The sequence below is a fragment of the Orycteropus afer genome, unplaced genomic scaffold (assembly GCF_000298275.1).
Source record: "Orycteropus afer afer isolate SDZICR_OR568_19922 unplaced genomic scaffold, OryAfe1.0 scaffold00168, whole genome shotgun sequence".
Taxonomy (NCBI): Eukaryota; Metazoa; Chordata; class Mammalia; order Tubulidentata; family Orycteropodidae; genus Orycteropus; species Orycteropus afer.
The window spans coordinates 481,577-500,402 of record NW_006921755.1 but is presented as its reverse complement, the minus strand read 5'-3'; the positions used below and the strand labels follow the sequence as shown (position 1 = coordinate 500,402).

General features: G+C 37.9%; 1 protein-coding gene across 1 annotated transcript in view; it reads right to left on the bottom strand.

The window, feature by feature from the left end:
• Positions 1–18,826, bottom strand: part of PLD1 (phospholipase D1) — a 233,712-nt gene that overhangs the window by 186,245 nt on the left and 28,641 nt on the right. Inside the window, exons 8-10 of the mRNA XM_007946610.1 lie at positions 8,362–8,514; positions 5,070–5,219; positions 3,396–3,479 (exon numbers count right to left, since the gene is read on the bottom strand). Coding sequence (XP_007944801.1) covers positions 3,396–3,479; positions 5,070–5,219; positions 8,362–8,514 — 387 coding nt within the window. The remainder of the gene's footprint in view (positions 1–3,395; positions 3,480–5,069; positions 5,220–8,361; positions 8,515–18,826) is intronic.

Here is an 18,826-nt window from a genome sequence, read left to right as displayed (position 1 = left end):
TGTCCTAGCTCATGTTAGGACTTACCTCCAATGAACCAGTTAGGTCATAGATGACATGAAACAGCACCAAACACAGAAAAGACTCAAAACAACTGCTCTACTGGTTGATCCAGATAAACAAGTGAAGAATGCTCACTCATCTGTGCTTAGAAACCACCTCCTTTGATACCTTCAACATCTTGCTATTATTTACTCTTCCCTTTAATTTCCAGATAGTCTGGGCTACTTAATGAGCTAATCACTGTCTCTTCTAACTTGACAGCCTCCCTCAGAATTCACCTCTTCAAGAAAATTCTCCTGACTAAATCTACCCAAATATGATTACTACTTTATCCAGCACCTTCAGAAATGTCAATCTGCACTTAAAAGAATCTCAAATCTAGAAGGGACCTCTGATTTCATGCAAGTCACCTGGCTCTCTGAGAGGCAGCTCTGTGATAGGTGAGCTCTAGAGTACTCACACCTAGATCAAATCAGCACTAGTAGGTACTGACTCCGTGATTTGGGGCAGTGCCCTAACCTGTATTTCACTATAACACAGTCCTTTCCTTGGCACCTAGTAAGATTCAGTAAAGAGTAGCTATTATTGTTACTGTTACTTCTACTATGCCTTAGAAACTACCCCTTAAAAAAGTTATTGTGATTTGTCCAAAGTTAGTAGTACTTGGGCAAGGGCTGCTGGTTGGTCTGAGTTGAGACCCTCATAATTTCTCTGCTGGACCCCTATGTAGCTTACTAGGAGTCTTCATAATCCCTTTTCAATTCATCTTCTACACTGTAACCAAAATGGCTCCTATTAGAAAACAAATTTGATGAAAACTCCCATGCTTAAAAAATCGTCTGTGGTTCCCACAGAATTAAGTCCAAACTCCTTAGCAGGTCATCCAATGCCCTTCACAATTTAGGCTAACCTATCTCTGCCCACAGTCCTAATAGACCTCATGCTCAAACCACACACACAACCTCTGGTTTCCTCCAAAAACACTGTGCTCTTTCACACCTCTTGCCTTGGTCCTAATTATCCTTCTGCCTAAAATACCCATTCCTTTCTCTTCAAGGGGTCTACTCCATCACCCTAGAGCCATCCCAGCATTCTCTTCTGTGAAGCTTCTACCATGCCTGCAGGTCATGGTTACTCTTTCTTTGTGTTCCCCCTGTGCCTTCTACATTGGTCCTCATCAATGAGTTTTTCCCCAGTCCTGTCTTATATCTAACTTCCTGATCTGTACAGTTTTAGGAGCTGCTTCTCATTCATCTTTGTATTTACACAGCTTATCTCAGTAGCTGACACAAAGTACTCACTAAATAACTCTTGAATGAATGAGCAAATAATTAACCAATGGATGAATAAATGAATTAATAACAACCAGAACTAAGCACTTGTAGGTCCCTAGGATTTACTTTTGTTCCTCATTTCACTGTGTTTGCCCTGCTTGCATGCTAATTGTTTTAGAAGTACATCCTTTGCATTGTAGGATGTTTATCAGCACCCCTGGCCTCTACCTATTAGGCTTCAGTAGTCACCTCCTAGTTGTGACAACAAAAATATCTACAGACTTTGCCAAATGTCCTTAGGGGGCAACATCTCCCTGGTTGAGAATCACTGACCTAAAGCCAATAGATCGTTATGTGCCTGGTACTATGTCTGTGAACTAGTTTAGTTCTGGTCGTCAGTTTTCACATAAGTATACCATATGCTGTCTTTTGAATTAAATTTGAAGCCTCTTAAGGACAACTGCATTCCTGAATATGTTTTCACACTCTCAGATCCAAATATATCAGGGGTTTGTTATTTTCTTATTTCAAAGAGCATGTTGTAATAAGATGTTATCCTAGTGCAGTCACTAAAAAGAAATACCCTTCTGATTCATTCTCTTGCTGACAGTAGAAGAAAAAACTTTCAGGCCTTCATCTCCTTAGATGTTTAAAATGAAAGCCTGTGTTTTAGTGTTCCGGACCTTTAAAAGAGATACTATTTTCTTACACAAAGCATAAAAATATGCACTCAATGGAAAAATTTTCGATCTTTCTCAGTCTTTGCCAGAAATATTTTTTAAAAAAGAATATAGTACTACATTAAACTTGAATTTATTCTCGTGTTTACAAAATACTCAAAAGAGGAAAAAAAATCCTAAGAATGAAACTGACCAAAAAGACAAATTTGTCAAAATCACAAATTGTATGATTAAGCTCCACCATGGATATGAGAATAAACTGATTCACAGACATACTGTCAGTCACATAGCAATCTATTGACTTTAGGTCAGTGAGTCTCAACCAGGCAGATGTTTCCCCCAAAGGACATTTGGCAAAGTCTGTAGATATTTTTGTTGTCACAACTAGGAGGTGGCTACTGAAGCTTAATGAGCAGAGGCCAGGGGTCCCGATAAACATCCTACAATGCAAAGGACAATCTCCTACAACAAAGAAACATATCATCCAATGCCAATAGTGCCAAGGTTGAAAAAAGTAAATTGTCCACGAATTTGGTATTTCCATGTCACTGATGCAAAACCATATAAGAAAATGGGTTCATATTCTACTCTTCTCTCTCCATAATAACTAGAATTAGAAGAAATAAGTTATGATGATATTTTCATAGTTCTCATATAAGGCATCATTTTGGGAAAAAAAAAACAGAAAATAAGAGGCACTTTTAGGCAACTGAATTCTTAGAATGAAAACATATTTTAGATATTTCCATTTCCACTGTAGTTGATTTTGGCCTTTGCAATGGGTTTTAAATATTCAGGCAGACAGGCAATTGAACTGAAGTCAGACTACAAAGCCTACATCAATTCCAGGAGTAAAATTTCCCAAGAGCTAAATGAGTTTTAGATGCAAGACTTCTGGTGACCTTAATAAGCATCATAAATTCTCACAAACTTTGAAAGGATCAGAAAGTTGAAACTTGGTGTATTACCAGAATAATTGACCAGCCCTAGTCATGACAAAGGATGTTTTTAAAAGTAATAGGCAAACAGAACAATTTCAACATCAAAGAGACATAATTCAGACAAAATATCTTCACTGGACCTGGTAGCAGACACACTGAAATGAGCAAAGGTGCCCAAAGAGGATTATTTTCCATAACTTTCCACAACTACATTTGCCTTGCAGCATAATCTTTACTCAAACGAATACTTGAGTATCTCCTTCCAAATGGAGACAAAAACAAAATTGTTCAAGTTAAATATTTTAAGAATATATTTGGATTCCAAGTGTTTTGAAAAGGTCTTTGACTGGATGCTATTACAGTTAATTGGTTGAGACTGGCCAAACCATCTGTGGATATGGCCGACTTCCGTAACACACGATTCTTGAACAGCACTACACTTTGTAAACTTCTAAACATTTAGATATCCAAGACAAAATCCCCAGGGACAAATACTAACCACCAATCTGTGATAAAAATCTCTTCCTTAGCCTCTTCCATTGCGTTTGCCACATCTTCAAAATATCCTTTGGCGTTAACATACCTGAAAGACAAGGTTTTTTTATTTTCTTGTTGGTGGTGTTTTGTTTTTTACAAAAATAAAATAAAGAAAGAAAGAAAATAAACATATCCTACAGTAAAGCACAACATGGAAATCACAGGCCTAGAGTCTGCACACAACCATTTTATAGTGTGTGACTGGGAAACAAAAATTGAAAACATTACCTACCATCTGATACCTGAGAAGGACAGTAAGCAGACAGAAGTAAGCAAACTGATTCTTCTTTGCTTAACCAAACCAAACTCACTGCTATCGGGTCAATTCTGACTCACAGTGACCCTGTTGGACAGAGTAGAACTGCCCCATAGGGTTTCCAAGGCTGTAAACCTTTACTGAAGCAGACTGCCCCATCTTTCTCCTGTGGAGTGGCTGGTGGGTACTGACCTTCTGGGTTAGCAGCCCAATGCTTTAACCACAGCACCACCAGAGCTCCCTCTTTTTTTGCCCAGAGAACAACAACTTAAGCCTCATCATTATTGAGAGGCCTGATGAATTCTCCCATCTTGTTGAATTCAAAAGGAATTGAACTGGTGGTGCAGTGGTTAAGCGCTCAGCTGTTAACAGAAAGGTTGGTGCATTGAACCTACTAGCTACTCCTCTGTAGGAGAAAGATGTGGCACCTGCTTCCATAAAAACTATGACCTTGGAAACCTTTGGGGCAGTTCTACTTGGAGGGTCATTGTGATTTGGAACTGACTCGATGGCGATAAGTTTCTTCGTTTTTCTTTTGGCTGAACTCATACATGGTTGTTCTTCTGAGACTTAAAGCAGCCTAGTCTCCAATCCATGGGTAGAAAAACATGCTAAACCTGATTTTAAAAGAAGTATCTAGCAATTAAATTCTCTTTCCTAAATTATGGCTAATGACTTAAACAAATCTTCCATTTGCCTCATTAAGAAAATGTGTGAGGTTAGAAAGCCACCGACAGCTTTAAAAATCAGACTTCAAAATCGAAAGCTAGCTATATAAAGTTCACTGTGAAAAATCATGAAAACAAAAATAGGAAAACTATTCTATGCTCAGATAATCCTGTTTTAAAAAACAAAAAACTGAAAAAAACCAAACACATTGCCGTTGAGTTGATTTGACTCATAGCAACCCTTCCTTGGGTTTCTGAGGTGGTATCTCTATGGAAGTAGATTGCCCAACCTTCCTTCTGAGGAGTAGCTGGTGGATCTGAACCACCAGACTTCTGGTTAGCAGTCAAGTGCCTTAGGCTCTAAGCCACCAAAGCTCCCCTAGGTATTCCCATAAATGCCTATAAAAGAGAGGCTTGTTGTTGTTGTTGTTGTTATGTGCCGTCGAGTCGGCCCGACTCATAGCGACCCCTCCTTGGGTTTCCGAGGCAGTATCACTACGGAAGTAGGATTGCCCAACCTTCCTTCCGAGGAGTGGCTGGTGGGTTTGAACCGCCAGCCTTCTGGTTAAGCAGTCAAGTGCTTTAGCCACTATGCTACCAGGCTCATTATGTATCTTTTCACAATTTTGAAAATCACCTCCATGTGAATTTAGTCCACTATAATATTAGATGTTATGGCTTCCTTGACAGTCTTAGAGCAAAAAGATCTTACCATTTAGCTAAAGTGTGCTCTTGGATAGCAGCATATGACCCAAACCGATGATCTTTGAGAAAGTTGGCGCCATGTCTGTGGATGAATTCTTCTATAGCTCCCCCCCACCAGCGAGCATGTCTATAGCTGTTGCATTTTAAAATAAGCGTCCTTCAAAGAAAAGCAAAATGAGGAAAAGAATGGTCACTCTGTGTTCTGTTTTTTAAAATAAATTTAAGATTAAATATGCCAGGTTTTATTTTGTTACTGCAGCAAACATAAATTGACAATTTTAGGCAAACAGTATCTTATCCTATATCAAAAAAGCAGGCTTTAAAAATTTTCTAGAAGGATTTCTAATTATATTCAATATATCACAAATTAAATTTCAGATTGTTTATTCACTCACCCACTTATTCACTCATACAAACACACATTAGTCTACTTATTGTAGACTTAGAGTTGAGCTAGGCTGTAAGGAGAATAACAAAAAATATAAGGCAAGGTCTTTCTTTTAAGAGTTGGGTAAAGAGTTGATGGCTCCTATAAAGGACACTTCTTTTTCTGCTCCCTGGCATTCATTCCCTTGCCTTCTGGAAATATCATCCTAATTAGTCTTTAGGAGGGCATCCCTTCCCTATTCTGACCAACCAATGACAAGCAAAATGGCATATTCCATCCTCCTGATCCCAGAGACTGGTTCAGGGCTGAGTATGTGATTCAGCTCTACCCAGTCAGAGAAGAATCTGAGGACTAGCTCGGAAATGGCAGGAAGAGACTCTTTCCTTTGTGCTGAATTTGATGTGAATGGTGGGAAGTAGCCATGAAGTGACCATCTAGCAAGTGGAGCAGAGCCACAGAAGAAGGCCAGAATCAGCCATATCTGGAACCAATGAGACTGATTAATTCTGATTTAGTGTAAGCCAGTTTTCATTGGATTTTTCTATTACTCATGACAAAACTATCCTAAACTGTTACAGATTTATAAGTGCTGATAAGTCCATCCCCATTCCCATATAAGCAGAGGACTGTGAGTGAGGGAAGGAGCCTTGCTGGTACAGTGGGTTAATGTGTTTTGACATTAACCAAGAGGTATGTGGTTCAAACCCACCAGCTGTTCTGAAGGAAAAAGATGAGGCAGTTTGCACCTGAAAATATTTACAGCCTTGGAAATGCTATCCAACAGTTCTACTCTGCCCTATAGAGTTGCTATGAGTCAGAATCAACTTGCTGGCAGGGGGTTTGATTGAGTGTGGAGGGAGAGATTGTTTTTAGGGGGAATACAATAATCCTGATGAGAAGCAAGGAAGGGGCTATGTTCACAGACCCTAAAATATTTATTTATAAAGATTGTTGTGGTTTTGAGTGCTATTGAGTAGATTCTTGCTCAAAGTGACCCAATGTCACAGAATAGAACGCTCCATAGGGTTTTCTAGGCTGCAATCTTTACAAGAGTGGATTGTCAAATCTCTTCTCCCATGGAGCTGCTGGGTGGGTTTGAATCACCAAACTTCTGGTTAGTAGATTAAGGGTACCCAAACCACTCCCTTCAATATGTCAGAGATTGATAACTGGCTCTTATCTGAAAAGCCACTGAACCATCAGAATGCCTAATGTTGCTAGGATGTGGAGACGGGGAGGTAGAGACATAGTGGAGCTGAGAGGAATGAAGCATCCATCAAGGGTAGAAAAAGAAAGAAATTTCCCAGGTCAGGGGCCAGAAGTCATGGGGCTGCCTAGGCTTAGGCCAAACTGATGAAGCTAGTAGAATGTGAGTTGAAATGCCTCTGAAAACCAGTTATGACAAGATTTTGTGGAAAACCGAAGTGATAAGGGGAGGCCTTGTCACAGTATGTGGATCGGAGATAAGAAAAATAAAAACTTTGTCAAACATGGAGACAGGAAGAGCAAAGGTAAAGAGGAAAGAAGAAATGTGTGAGGAGGGATGGTAAAAGAACTGCCTTCACTGTGCCTGAAGGGCTATAACAGGGTGTGGCTGCAAATTAAGTAAGAGAGATAAAGAATTTTATATCATAAATGGAGGAATTGGGGGTAATTTGGTAGATGGTTGGAAGAGCTTAAACTAGGAAGGAAGCTAAGGAGATGTGGATTTGGATGGACTCATTTGGCAGTGCTGCACAGGGTAGGCCAAAAAAGTAACCGTTACAAGGACCAATGAGAATTATGGCCTGACTCTGCTGCCCTCTGGAAAATAGAAATGCAGCAATAGGAAGAAAGTTTAAGGCAGTCATTGTATTTCCAATGACTAATCCTGAACCTTCCATTGCCAAAGTTGTTGTTGTTGTTGTTGTTATGTGCCATCAAGTAGGACCTGACTCATAGCGACCCCTCCTTGGGTTTCCGAGGCAGTATCACTACAAAAGTAGATTGCCCCATCTTCCTTCCGAGAATCAGGAATTTCAGCATCTTTTTACACATACACAAACATATATATATATACTAGGGATATATATGTGTATGTATGTATGTGTATGTGTATAAAAAAAGTGTGTATATTTGTTGTTGTTATGTGCCGTCGAGTCAAACCCGACTCATAGCGACCCCTCCTTGGGTTTCTGAGGCAGTATCACTGCGGAAGTAGGATTGCCCAACCTTCCTTCCGAGGAGTGGCTGGAGGGTTTGAACCGCCAGCCGTCTGGTTAGCAGGCAAGTGTTTTAGCCACTATGCTACCAGAGCTCCCATGTGTGTGTGTGTATATATATATATATTTTTTTTTTCACATACATAAGGCTGTATTATATGTGTATAGGTAAATGGAGAAAGACACACATGGTATAACTACAGTCTTCCAAAAAGAAACATGTATATAAACACACATACACACTTACTAATAACATCCATGGTAAATGTACACTTGAGTTATCTTTTCAAGATATCTTTCTTAAAATCTGTGTATGTACAGAATATTTATAAATAAGATCACTTGTTTAATTAAAGGATATAAATTTATAAAGTAAAAATGTTATTTTATTTTTTTTAAAATGGGAACTATCATCCCTTAATTTATTTGTTTGGTCAATTGGTATTAATGAGCAGTAAATTTTGTTAAAACAGGCATATATCTAAAAATGGAATGATTTTCTTTTTTGGTTTCTGTTTCACAAAGGATATTCTATCCTTAAAATGATGTACAAGGAAAAATTACTTTCATTCACTGTGATTGACAATGACTTCTTAATAATTTTGGACATATAAATAATTTTACCTATATCACTTAAAGTTAAGAGAAAAAATTTAATGTTTTTAAGAGATTTTAGTAGAAATCTTTAAAAAAATATTTAAAATGTCTACCTTGAGAGATTATCAATTCGGAGTCCATATTTAATCTCTGTCTCCTTCTTCCCCACCTTAATTCTGAATTCTTTATCTACCAGCAAGACGAACGCAATAGCACCACTATCTGGTTTCATGTACAGTAAAAAGGAATCTTTCACTATTAACCACCTGTAAGAGGGCAATAAGTATTTTTAAGTTGTATTGAATTGCTGAAACAAAAAGAACAAGTTATTATGACAAATCTTATATAAACATTCTAGCAGACTGTAGACATAATTTCATTTTTTTACACAGGGGATTGGGTTTTCAAAAATAGCTGTGAAAAAGAAAACAAAAAACCTTTCTATTATATTTTTTTAAGAAGTGCTAGCACCAAATAATTCAGAAGAATTCATTAGCTCCTTAAATACTAATGACAAAACCTGGAAGAAAGCCCCTGATATTGGCAGGTAGCACTCACAGGCTGTACAACAGAGCCTCAGCTGTTGAATGGGTTGGTGTCTGCCAACAAAAATTGTCATGAAAGAGGCAAATAAGACTATTAGTGGGTAAAATCTCCTTTAAGACATTCACTAAGTGTCCAATATACTCCATATTCTGTTGTTCATTTCACATTATTTGTGGTTTTCAGGACTTTTAATAAATGATGCTTAGTAGGATATGAATTCTTAAAAACATTTCCATTCAATTCAATGTATTCATAAGAGCTTCATGATGGGAAATTATAAACATAAGGGGAGAGGTGCAAGTAGTACAAAGACATCAGACACAGAAGTCTGTTCTTCAGGGAGCTTACTAGGTCAGTGGGGGAAGATGTATGGAGAAGAAGGTGATAGGAAAAATTGGAAACGGATAATGGTAATGGCTGGACAACATGATAAACGTAATTAATGTCACCAAATTGTACACACGAAAAATGTTGAAATGTTGCAAGCAATTGTTAAACAAATGATAAAATTTGTTAAAAAATGTGTTTCATAATTTGATGTATGGGGCATAAACAATGATAAATCAAAGCAGAATGGGATAGGTATTAAAAGAAAAAAGCAAAAAGTGATGGGTGCAAGGAAGAGGGAATCCTAGTTCTGCTAGGAGGAGCCAGTGCCATTCTCCAGAAGAAGTGGTATCTGAGGGAAGGCAGGAAGAATCCCAAGAAGTAATGACTGGAGGGAAGAGTTATTAGCCAAGGCACTGAGGGGTGCAAATACTATGTGTGCTGGGAGAACAGTTTAGTTTAGTCAGGGTCTCAGTGTAGCAAGAAAAGAGTGGGGGGACAGGGCGAAGCCCACACTGAGGTGCACCTGAAGGCCATGCTAAGGCGGCTCAACTTATATCATGGATGAGTGTTATCTGATCATCAGAACCTCCCGAGAATCATGTTAAAAAGAACAGATTCCTACCCTTCCTAAGACCCATTAAATCAGTGAAAAGGCCTGGTAATCTGTGTTTTTAACAAAAATATCAAGGTGCTTATACATAAGTGAATTCTCGTAACCAGACAAAGAAGTAAGAGACTAACACCACTGGAGCTATGTTTTAGAAAGAAAGGTATAAACGACAAACAGGGACATTTGTGGCAGGTTAGCATGTTACTCCGTAAAAGAGAACAGCTCTTCTCTCACTTTAATGTGCATAAGCATTGCCTGGGGAGCTTGGAAAACGCAGACTCTGATTACTAGGATGGGGACAGGGCCTGAGATTCTGTGTTCCTAAGTCGCTTATAGATAATGCCCATGCTACAACCACTAAGGGTGTAGGAAGAATGCTGATGATAGTCATGACATTGACAATGGGAAGAGCAAGGGACAGATTTGATGTGAATACAAAAGGTAACTTTATCATGCTGCATATAACACCATGTATTGATATTTAATTACAATTGTATAGTGATAAATTGTATCAGGAGATAAAGAAATAAAGTAACAATGGGTAGGATATCACAAATCAGACAACATAAAGTATTCTAGGTGATTTCACCTTAAAGAATAGGTAAGTTATGAACAAAGGAAGACCAATAAGTTATATCGTAAATGTTCCGTGGGAACTCACTATTTAGGAAAATCTATGATAGTAACATTATATTTCAATGGCTTTTTAATATGGGATGAAATATAGATAAACCTACTTTAATTTCTATATACCTTTAGTAATTTTTTTTAATATACAGCCTGCCTCCTTACAAATAAAAGGGGGATAGGATTAGGATAACTTACAGTAAAGGATATGTGGCAAGGTTAATAAAAAGAAAAACATCAAGGTCACAAATAGCAAATACCTAACCACAAAGGCTAATATAGTTATGGTGATGGCACACCAATGTTCAGCTGGATTTCCTTGTTTCACTTGTTGAAATGGATAATAAAAAAAATAAAGTTTCTGTCCTGGTACTTTCCAATAACCAGTAATTATCAATGCATCTCGATCACATGTTTTTTCAATTTCACACTACAGAAATTAGTACCAAAAAAAAAAAAAAAAAACAAAACCAAAAAACTTCAATTTCTTCATCTTTGGCTATAGTGGTTGGTGGGTAAATCTGAATAACAGTCCTATTAACAGGTCTAACTTGCAGGTATATAAATATTGTCCTATCACTGACAGCATTATACTTCAGGACAGATCTTGAAATTGTTTTATTAATGATGACTGTGATGCCATTCCTCTCTTAAGTTGTCAACATAGTAGTCCATATGATTGTCCAACTCAAAATGCCCAATTCCAGTCCATTTCAGCTGACTAATGCCTAGGATATTGATCTTCATACATTCTATTTCATTTTTTTACAACTTTCAATTTTCCTAGATTCATACTTCATGCAATCCACATTACTGTCTTTATTGGAAATTTGTAACTGTTTCTTTTCATTTTGAGTTGTGCCACAACAGCAAATGAAGATCTTGAAAGCTTTACTCTATCCACATCACTAAGGTCAACTCTACTTTGAGGAGAGAGCTCTTCCTTATTTGTATTTTGAGTGCCTTCCAACCTGAGAAGTTCACCTTCCAGCACTATATCACACAATGTTTCATCGCTATTCATAAGGTTTTCTTTGGCCAATTTTTTCCAGAAGTAGATTGCAAAGTCTTTCATTCTAGTCTATCTTAGTCTGGAAATTCCACTGAAATCTGTCCACTATGGGTGACCCTGCTGATAACTGAAATACCAGTAGCATAGCTTCCAGCATCACAGAAACATGTAAGCCACCAAAGGATGACTGGGATGCAAAAAGTGGAAACAAGGAAGAAGGACTTGTAGTTAGAAAATACGGCCTTGATGACAGACACACCACCAGAGATCATATGATGGAATTCTGCAAGATCAACAATTTATTCATTGTAAATACCTTCCTTCAACAACATAAATTCCAACTATACACATGAACCATACTGGAGTGAAAACTCAAGAATCAAATAGACTGTAACTGTGAAAAGAGATGATAGAGAGGCTCAATATCATTAGTCAGAATGAGGTCAGGGGCTGGCTGAAAACAGACCATCAATTGCTCATGTGCAAGTTCAAACTGAAGCTCAAGAAAATTAAAACAAGTCCATGAGAATCAAAATACAACTTAGTGTATATCCCATCTGAATTTAGAGATCATCTCAAGAATATACTTGATGCACAGAATATTGATGACTAAAGACTACATAAATTGTGGGATTATATCGAGCACATCATATAGGAAGAAAGCAAAAGGTCATTGAAAAGACAGGAAAGAAAGGACAAAAATGGATATCAGAAGAGACACTGAAACTTGCTCTTGAATGTACAGTAGCTAAAGGAAATGGATGAAATGATGAAATAAAAGAGCTGCAGAAGATTTCAAAGAGCAGATTGAGAAGACAAAGTATTAAAATGAAATGTACAAATACCTAGCATTAGAAAACCAAAAAGGAAGAATACATTTTAGCATTTCTCAAGGTGAAAGAACTGAAGAAAAAATTCAAGTGTGAAGTTATAATATTGAAGGATTCTATGAGCAAAATATTGAATGATACAGGAAGCATCAAAAGGAGGGGGAAGAAATACAGAGTCACTGTACCAAAAACAACTGAGAGATCTTCAGCCAATTCAAGATGCAGCATATGATCAAGAACTAATGGTACTCAAGGAACAAGTCCAAGCTACACTGAAAGCATTGACGAAAAACAAGGATCCAGGAATTGAAGATGTTTCCAATAAATAAATGCAACATGGGACGAGCTCACTTGTCTATGCCAAAGAATTTGGAAGACAACTACTCGGCCAACCATATTTGTGCCCATTCCAAGGAAAGATAATCCATTGCTGAGTTGAAATTCTCACAAGCATCAAGTCTCACTAGCATCTTCCTTCCTAGGAGTGGCTGGTGGGTTTGAACTGCCAGGCTTCTGGTTAGCAGTCAAATGGCTTAGGCACTCTGAAGAGCACAAATATTGCATGTTATCATTTCTGTAAAAAGTCAAGAAAAGGTTAACATACAGAAAGAGTAATTCTTTAAAGGTTATTAGAAGTCGGAGGGAAGGGAGGACGAATCATTAACTAGAAGGTACACACATTATTATTATTATTATTATTATTAAGACATATATTAACTTGGGTGAAGTGAAGGCAATAGACAGTAAGGGAAAAGAATACAGAATTATCAAGGCAAAGGAAAACACTGAGAGGAGCACAGGAGTTAAAGATAACAAAAATAAATACTATAACACACTTAATCCTATAATAACAGTGACAACTATAATCTGAGTAAATACATATATTTAAACCATTTGGCTGCTAACCAAAAGGTCGGCAGTTTGAACTCACCAGACACTCCACGGGAGAAAGATGAAGCAGTCTGCTTCCAGTTTTGGAAACCCTATGGAACACTTCTACTCTGATCCATAGAGTCACTATGATTCCACATCAAGTTGGAATCAACTTGATGGCAGTGGGTGGGTTGGGATTCATAGACACACAAGCTGAACATCAGGAGGAAAGTGAGTGGAACACCCATAAATTTATTTGTTTGACAGAGGATATTTCTACATATATATTTATATGTACCACAAATATTTCTCCATGAATATAAAAGAGCACATAAGGGGCAAAATGATGAAAACTTCTTAGCCATAACCAAATACCTTGAGAGAATGAGTCACTGGGCCTGGGGGTTCATCACCAGAGTCTCGTGCACACTAAGGTCAAATGGCATAACATAGTCCACAAAGACAATGTTCTGTATCCTACTTTCATGAGTAACAATTGGGGTCTTGAAACCTTGTGAGTGGCTATCTAAGGGGAAACTATTGGTCTCTGCCCATCTGAAGCAAAGAAGACTGAAGAAAATCAAAGATGCAAGGAAACAATTAGTCCAAAGCACTAATGACTCATGTGAACTCCAACCTCCATGACCCTAAGACCAGAAGAATTAGATGTGCTCAGCTACCACTGCTGACCACTCAGAAAGGGATCATAATATGAGGTCCCAGGTAGAGTGAGAGAAAAATGTGGAACAAAACGCAAAATCATAAAAAAAAAAAAGAGTAGGCTTACTGTTCTGATAGAGACTGGTGAAACACCTAAGACTATGGCCCTTAGACATTCTTCAAGCTTGGGACTGAAGTCAGCCCCATGGCTTAACTTTCAGCCAAATGATAGACAGGCCTATAAGGTGAACAATAATACCAGGTAGGTATGTGCTTATTAGAACAATAAACTATTCAAGATCAAAAGGGAAGCACTGCCCAGGGATACAGCTCAGAAGTGAGGAAGGGATAGGAAAGAAGGATGAAGAGAAATAGTAAACACAAGGAGGAAGTGGAAAGAGTGCTGTTACACTGTGGGGACTGCAATCAGTGTCATAAAATAAAATGTATATGCATTGTTAAATGGAAACCAATTTATTCTCTAAACTTTAACCCAAATCACAATGTGAAAAAAAAAAGAAAGACGACCCAAAAGAATGTTGAAATTATCAAAAAATATCATTAATACCACACACAAGTAAAATTTTGCTGAAGATAATTAAAAAAAAAAAATTATAGCAGTACATGGACAAGGAATTGCCAAAAATTCAAGCCAGATTCAGAAGAGGGCATGGAACAAGGGATATCATTGCTGATCTCAGATGGATGCTGGCTGAAAGCAGAGAATACCAGAAAGATGTTTACCTGTGTTTTACTGACTATGCAAAGGCCTTTGACTGTGTGGATCATAACAAATTATGGATAACATTTGTAAAGAATGGGAATCCCAGAACACTTCATTGTCCTCATGTAGAACCTGTACTTACGCCAAGAGGCAGAACAAAGGGATACTGTGTGGTTTAATATCAAGAAAGGTATGTGTCAGGGTTGTATCTTTTCACCATACTTAATCAATCTGTATGCTGAGCAAACAATCTCAGAAGTTGGACTATATGAAGAACATGGTATCAGGATTGGAGGAAGACTGTAACAACATACAATTACATACAACTTTGCTTGATGAAAGTAAAGAGGACTTGAAGATCAAAGACTACAGCCTTCAGTACGGGCTTCAACATAAAGAAAACAAAAATCCTCACAAATGGACTATTAAGTAACATCATGGTAAATGTGAGAAAAGATTGAAGTCAAGGATTTAATTTTACTTGCATCCACAATCAAGGACCATGGAAGTAGAATTCAAGAAATCAAACAATGTATTGCACTGGGCAAATGTACTGTAACAGACTTCTTTAAAGTGTGAAAAGAGCAAAGATGCCACTTTGAGGACATGGTATTTTCAATTGCCTCATATGTATGTGAAACCTGGACAATGAATAAGGGAGAACAACGAATTAATGCCTTTGAATTATGGCACTGGCAAAGAATACTGAAAATACCATAGACTGAAAAAAGCTCCAGGACTCCAGTAAGATGGAGGAACAGGCAGACAAGTGACAAAGACCCTCTTAACAAAGAAAAGAAAAACCAATTGACAGATATACAGAAGATAATTCTGGAGCCCTAAGCTTTGAAAGGAACTATACAGAAGTGGATTAGGCATCAACTAGTGGAAACACCTGAATGAAAACAGTGAGTACAGAGATGGTCTGAGCTGTGGACTGTCAACGACTCTGACGGGACCAACATCCTGAATATTTCCAAGTGGTGTTGGGATCTGAGAATTGACCTAAAGATCAGCCCTGGTCACTAAAGGCTGCAGGGATGACTACACTGGTGGCCTACGGCTAGGAAGGGAAACAGCAAGGAGGGAGATAATCTGAGCTGTTGATTTTCCACTGTCTGGAGGGCACAGCTGTTTTGATTGTTTACATGCAGCAGCCATTTTGGATATTTAAAGTGACCAAGGATGCAACAATTTTGGATCTTTACAAGTGGCAACCATATTGGATTTTAAAGTGACAGCACTCTCATTCAGATTCCAAGGACCTAAGAATAGGCTCTGTCTGCCAAGGTCGGCAGGGACATACAAGAGGCTGACAACAAGAAAGGAGATATGTGGTAAGCGTATAAGTGCTGTCAACTAGTAAATAGAGGAGCACAGCACAGTACCCTGTTTGTGTAGATAACATACAAAGAAAACAAAAATCATGGGCAAGTCACTCCAACATATACTCACTGTGTGTCAACTTGGCTGGACCACAATTCTGTGTGGTTTAAGCTGCTGTGATGTGGTTATTCCCATGATGGGATCAGATGATTATATTTTGAGCAGCCAATCTGTTGAAAGGGAGTTTCTCTAAGGGTGTGGCCTGCTTCCAGTATATCTATGTACATCCTGGGAAAAGAGACATTCTTCTGTGGATTGGGATTCTGTTGTGCTGCCTACAACTGTCCATGATGGAACAACCCAACATTCGGCCCGGAGATTTTGGATTTGTTATTTGTCGGCGTCAACAGCCGGTGCACTGCCTGCCAACCTTGAGCTCCTCACCCTCTCCTGCTACAAGAGTCAGGAAAAGCCTCCAGCTTGACGTTTGATCCAGGAACTTTGGACTTGCCAGCTTCTATAAGTGTGTGAGCCATTTTTCTAAGATAAATTTCTATATATATACATATATATAAGATTTACTGGTTTTGTTGCTCTAGAGAACCCAGTCTAACACACTCACCAATTAAATACAAACACAAAAATGTCACAATGCCTCAGAGACAACAGCGCATCACAGTCCACACCAAGAAGCAAAATAAAGCAGGAGAAACAAGGGACCAGGACACAGACACAAAACATACCCCTGAGGAAGACACAGCATTGGAACTTCCTGATAAGGAATTTAAAAGAGTTATATTTAAGTATCTTCAACAAATTGAGAGACAGATCAAGGAAAACACTGACAAAATTGAGGAAAAAACAGAGAAAACTCTACAACAATTTTAAAAGACAATACAAGAACAAAATGACAAAATAAATGACAAGTTAGAAATGATACAAAATCTACATACAGAAATCCAGAAGATTAATACTAAATTCTCAGAAATATGTAAGACATTGACTGGACAAAGGAGCAGAACTGAATCAATGGAAGACAGAATTAGGGAGATTGAAGGCAGATACCTGAACACTTCTTTGGAAAGGGATCAATCAGAAAAAAAATCAAAACAAAATGAAGAAAGCCTAAGGTTCATGTGGGATACTATCAAAAGGAATAATCTACATGTCATAGGAATTCCAGAACAGGAAGAGACAAATAAAACCATAGAGAAAATTGTCGAAGATTTGTTGGAAGAGATTTTTCCTGGTTTGATGAAAGATGAGAATATATCCATTCAGGATGTCCAATGAACCCCAAACAGGATAGACCAAAAGAAAGTCACCAAAACATATCATTATCACACTCACCAAAACCACAAACAAAGAAAGGATCCTGAGAGCAGCACAGGAAAAATGAAAAATTACCTACAGTGGGCAACCAATAAGACTAAGCTCGGATTTCTCGGCAGAAACCATGCAGGCGAAAAGACAACGGGATGGTATATATAAAACCCTGAAAGAGAATAATTTCCAACAAAGAATTATGTACCCAGCAAAACTGTCCCTCAAATATCATGGTGAAATTAGGACATTTCCAGATAAGCTGAATTAAGGGAATTTGTTAAAACCAGACCAAATTTACAAGACATGCTAATGGAACCCTTTGGACTGAGAAGCAACAACAGCCAACAACAACTGACCATTAACACACATGATGAAATAACCCAGAAACCAACCCAGCTATGGAAGTATCCATAGTAAATAAGCCTACAAGATTGTAAACAGGGAATCAGAGACATCAATTGACAAATGACGACAACTACAAACCAAAAAGAGGGAAAAAACTGTGTTGTTACAGAACTTCTAGATGGTAGGAAAGTTAAGACAACTACAAGACAGAATGGACCATTCTAAACTTGGGAAGAAAACTATAAATCACAGGGTAACCTCAAAGAAAAATGATAAACTTTCACATCAAAATAAAAAGAGGAGCAGCACAAATATTTAGCAAATACTAAAACAATAGCAACGGAGGAAGTGATAACACGATTCATAAACAAAACGAGCTCAGCATAGAAAATTACATGGAACAAAGAAATTGACAGCGTGAAAAAGCACATAACAAAAATGACAGCAATAAATTCATATTTGCCAATAATTACATATCTGGCAAGGACTTATCTCTAAGATTTATAGAAAACTCCAATGCCTCAACACCAAAGGAATTAACAATACAATTGAAAAATGGTCAAAAGACATGAACAGACACTTCACCAAGGAGGATATTCAGGTGGCTAGCTAACACATGAAGAGATGCTCACAATCATTGGCTATCAGAGAGATGCAAATCAAAACAACAATGAGATACTATCTCACCCCAGTACTGATGGCAAGGTTCAATGAGATGGAAAATAACAAATGCTGGCAGAGATATGGAGAGATTGGGACTCTCATACACTGCTGGTGGGACTGTGAAGTGACACAACCATTGTGGAAAGCAGTCTGGTGATTCCTTAAAAATCTGGAATTGGAGATACCGTTTGACCCAGCAATCCCATTACAAGTTATATATCCTAGAGAGGTGAGAGCCAGGACAGGAACAGATATATGCACACTCTTGTTCACTGAAGCACTATTTATAATAGAGCAAAAAGATGGAAACAACCTATGTGCCCATCAGCAGAAAAATGGATGACCAAACTATAGTACATACACATAATGGAATGCTATGCAGCAGTAAAGAATAATGTAGAGTCTGCAAAATACCACATGATATGGAAGAACTTGGAGGACATTATGCTGAGTGAAATAAGTCAATTACAGAAGAACAAATATAATATTAGTTCGTTGTTGTGGAGGGTCAATGTTTGTATATGGAGGGAAACTTTCTTTGTTGGTTGCCAGGGGCGGAAGGGGTGGGGATGGAACACTGCAAAAGAAAAAAAAAAATGCATTGACCCATGTCACTTCAGTTTTGTGTATTTCATTGTACATAAATTATATTTCAATAAAATGCATTTAAAATGTGGAAAAATAAAAATAAAACTCACTGTGGGAG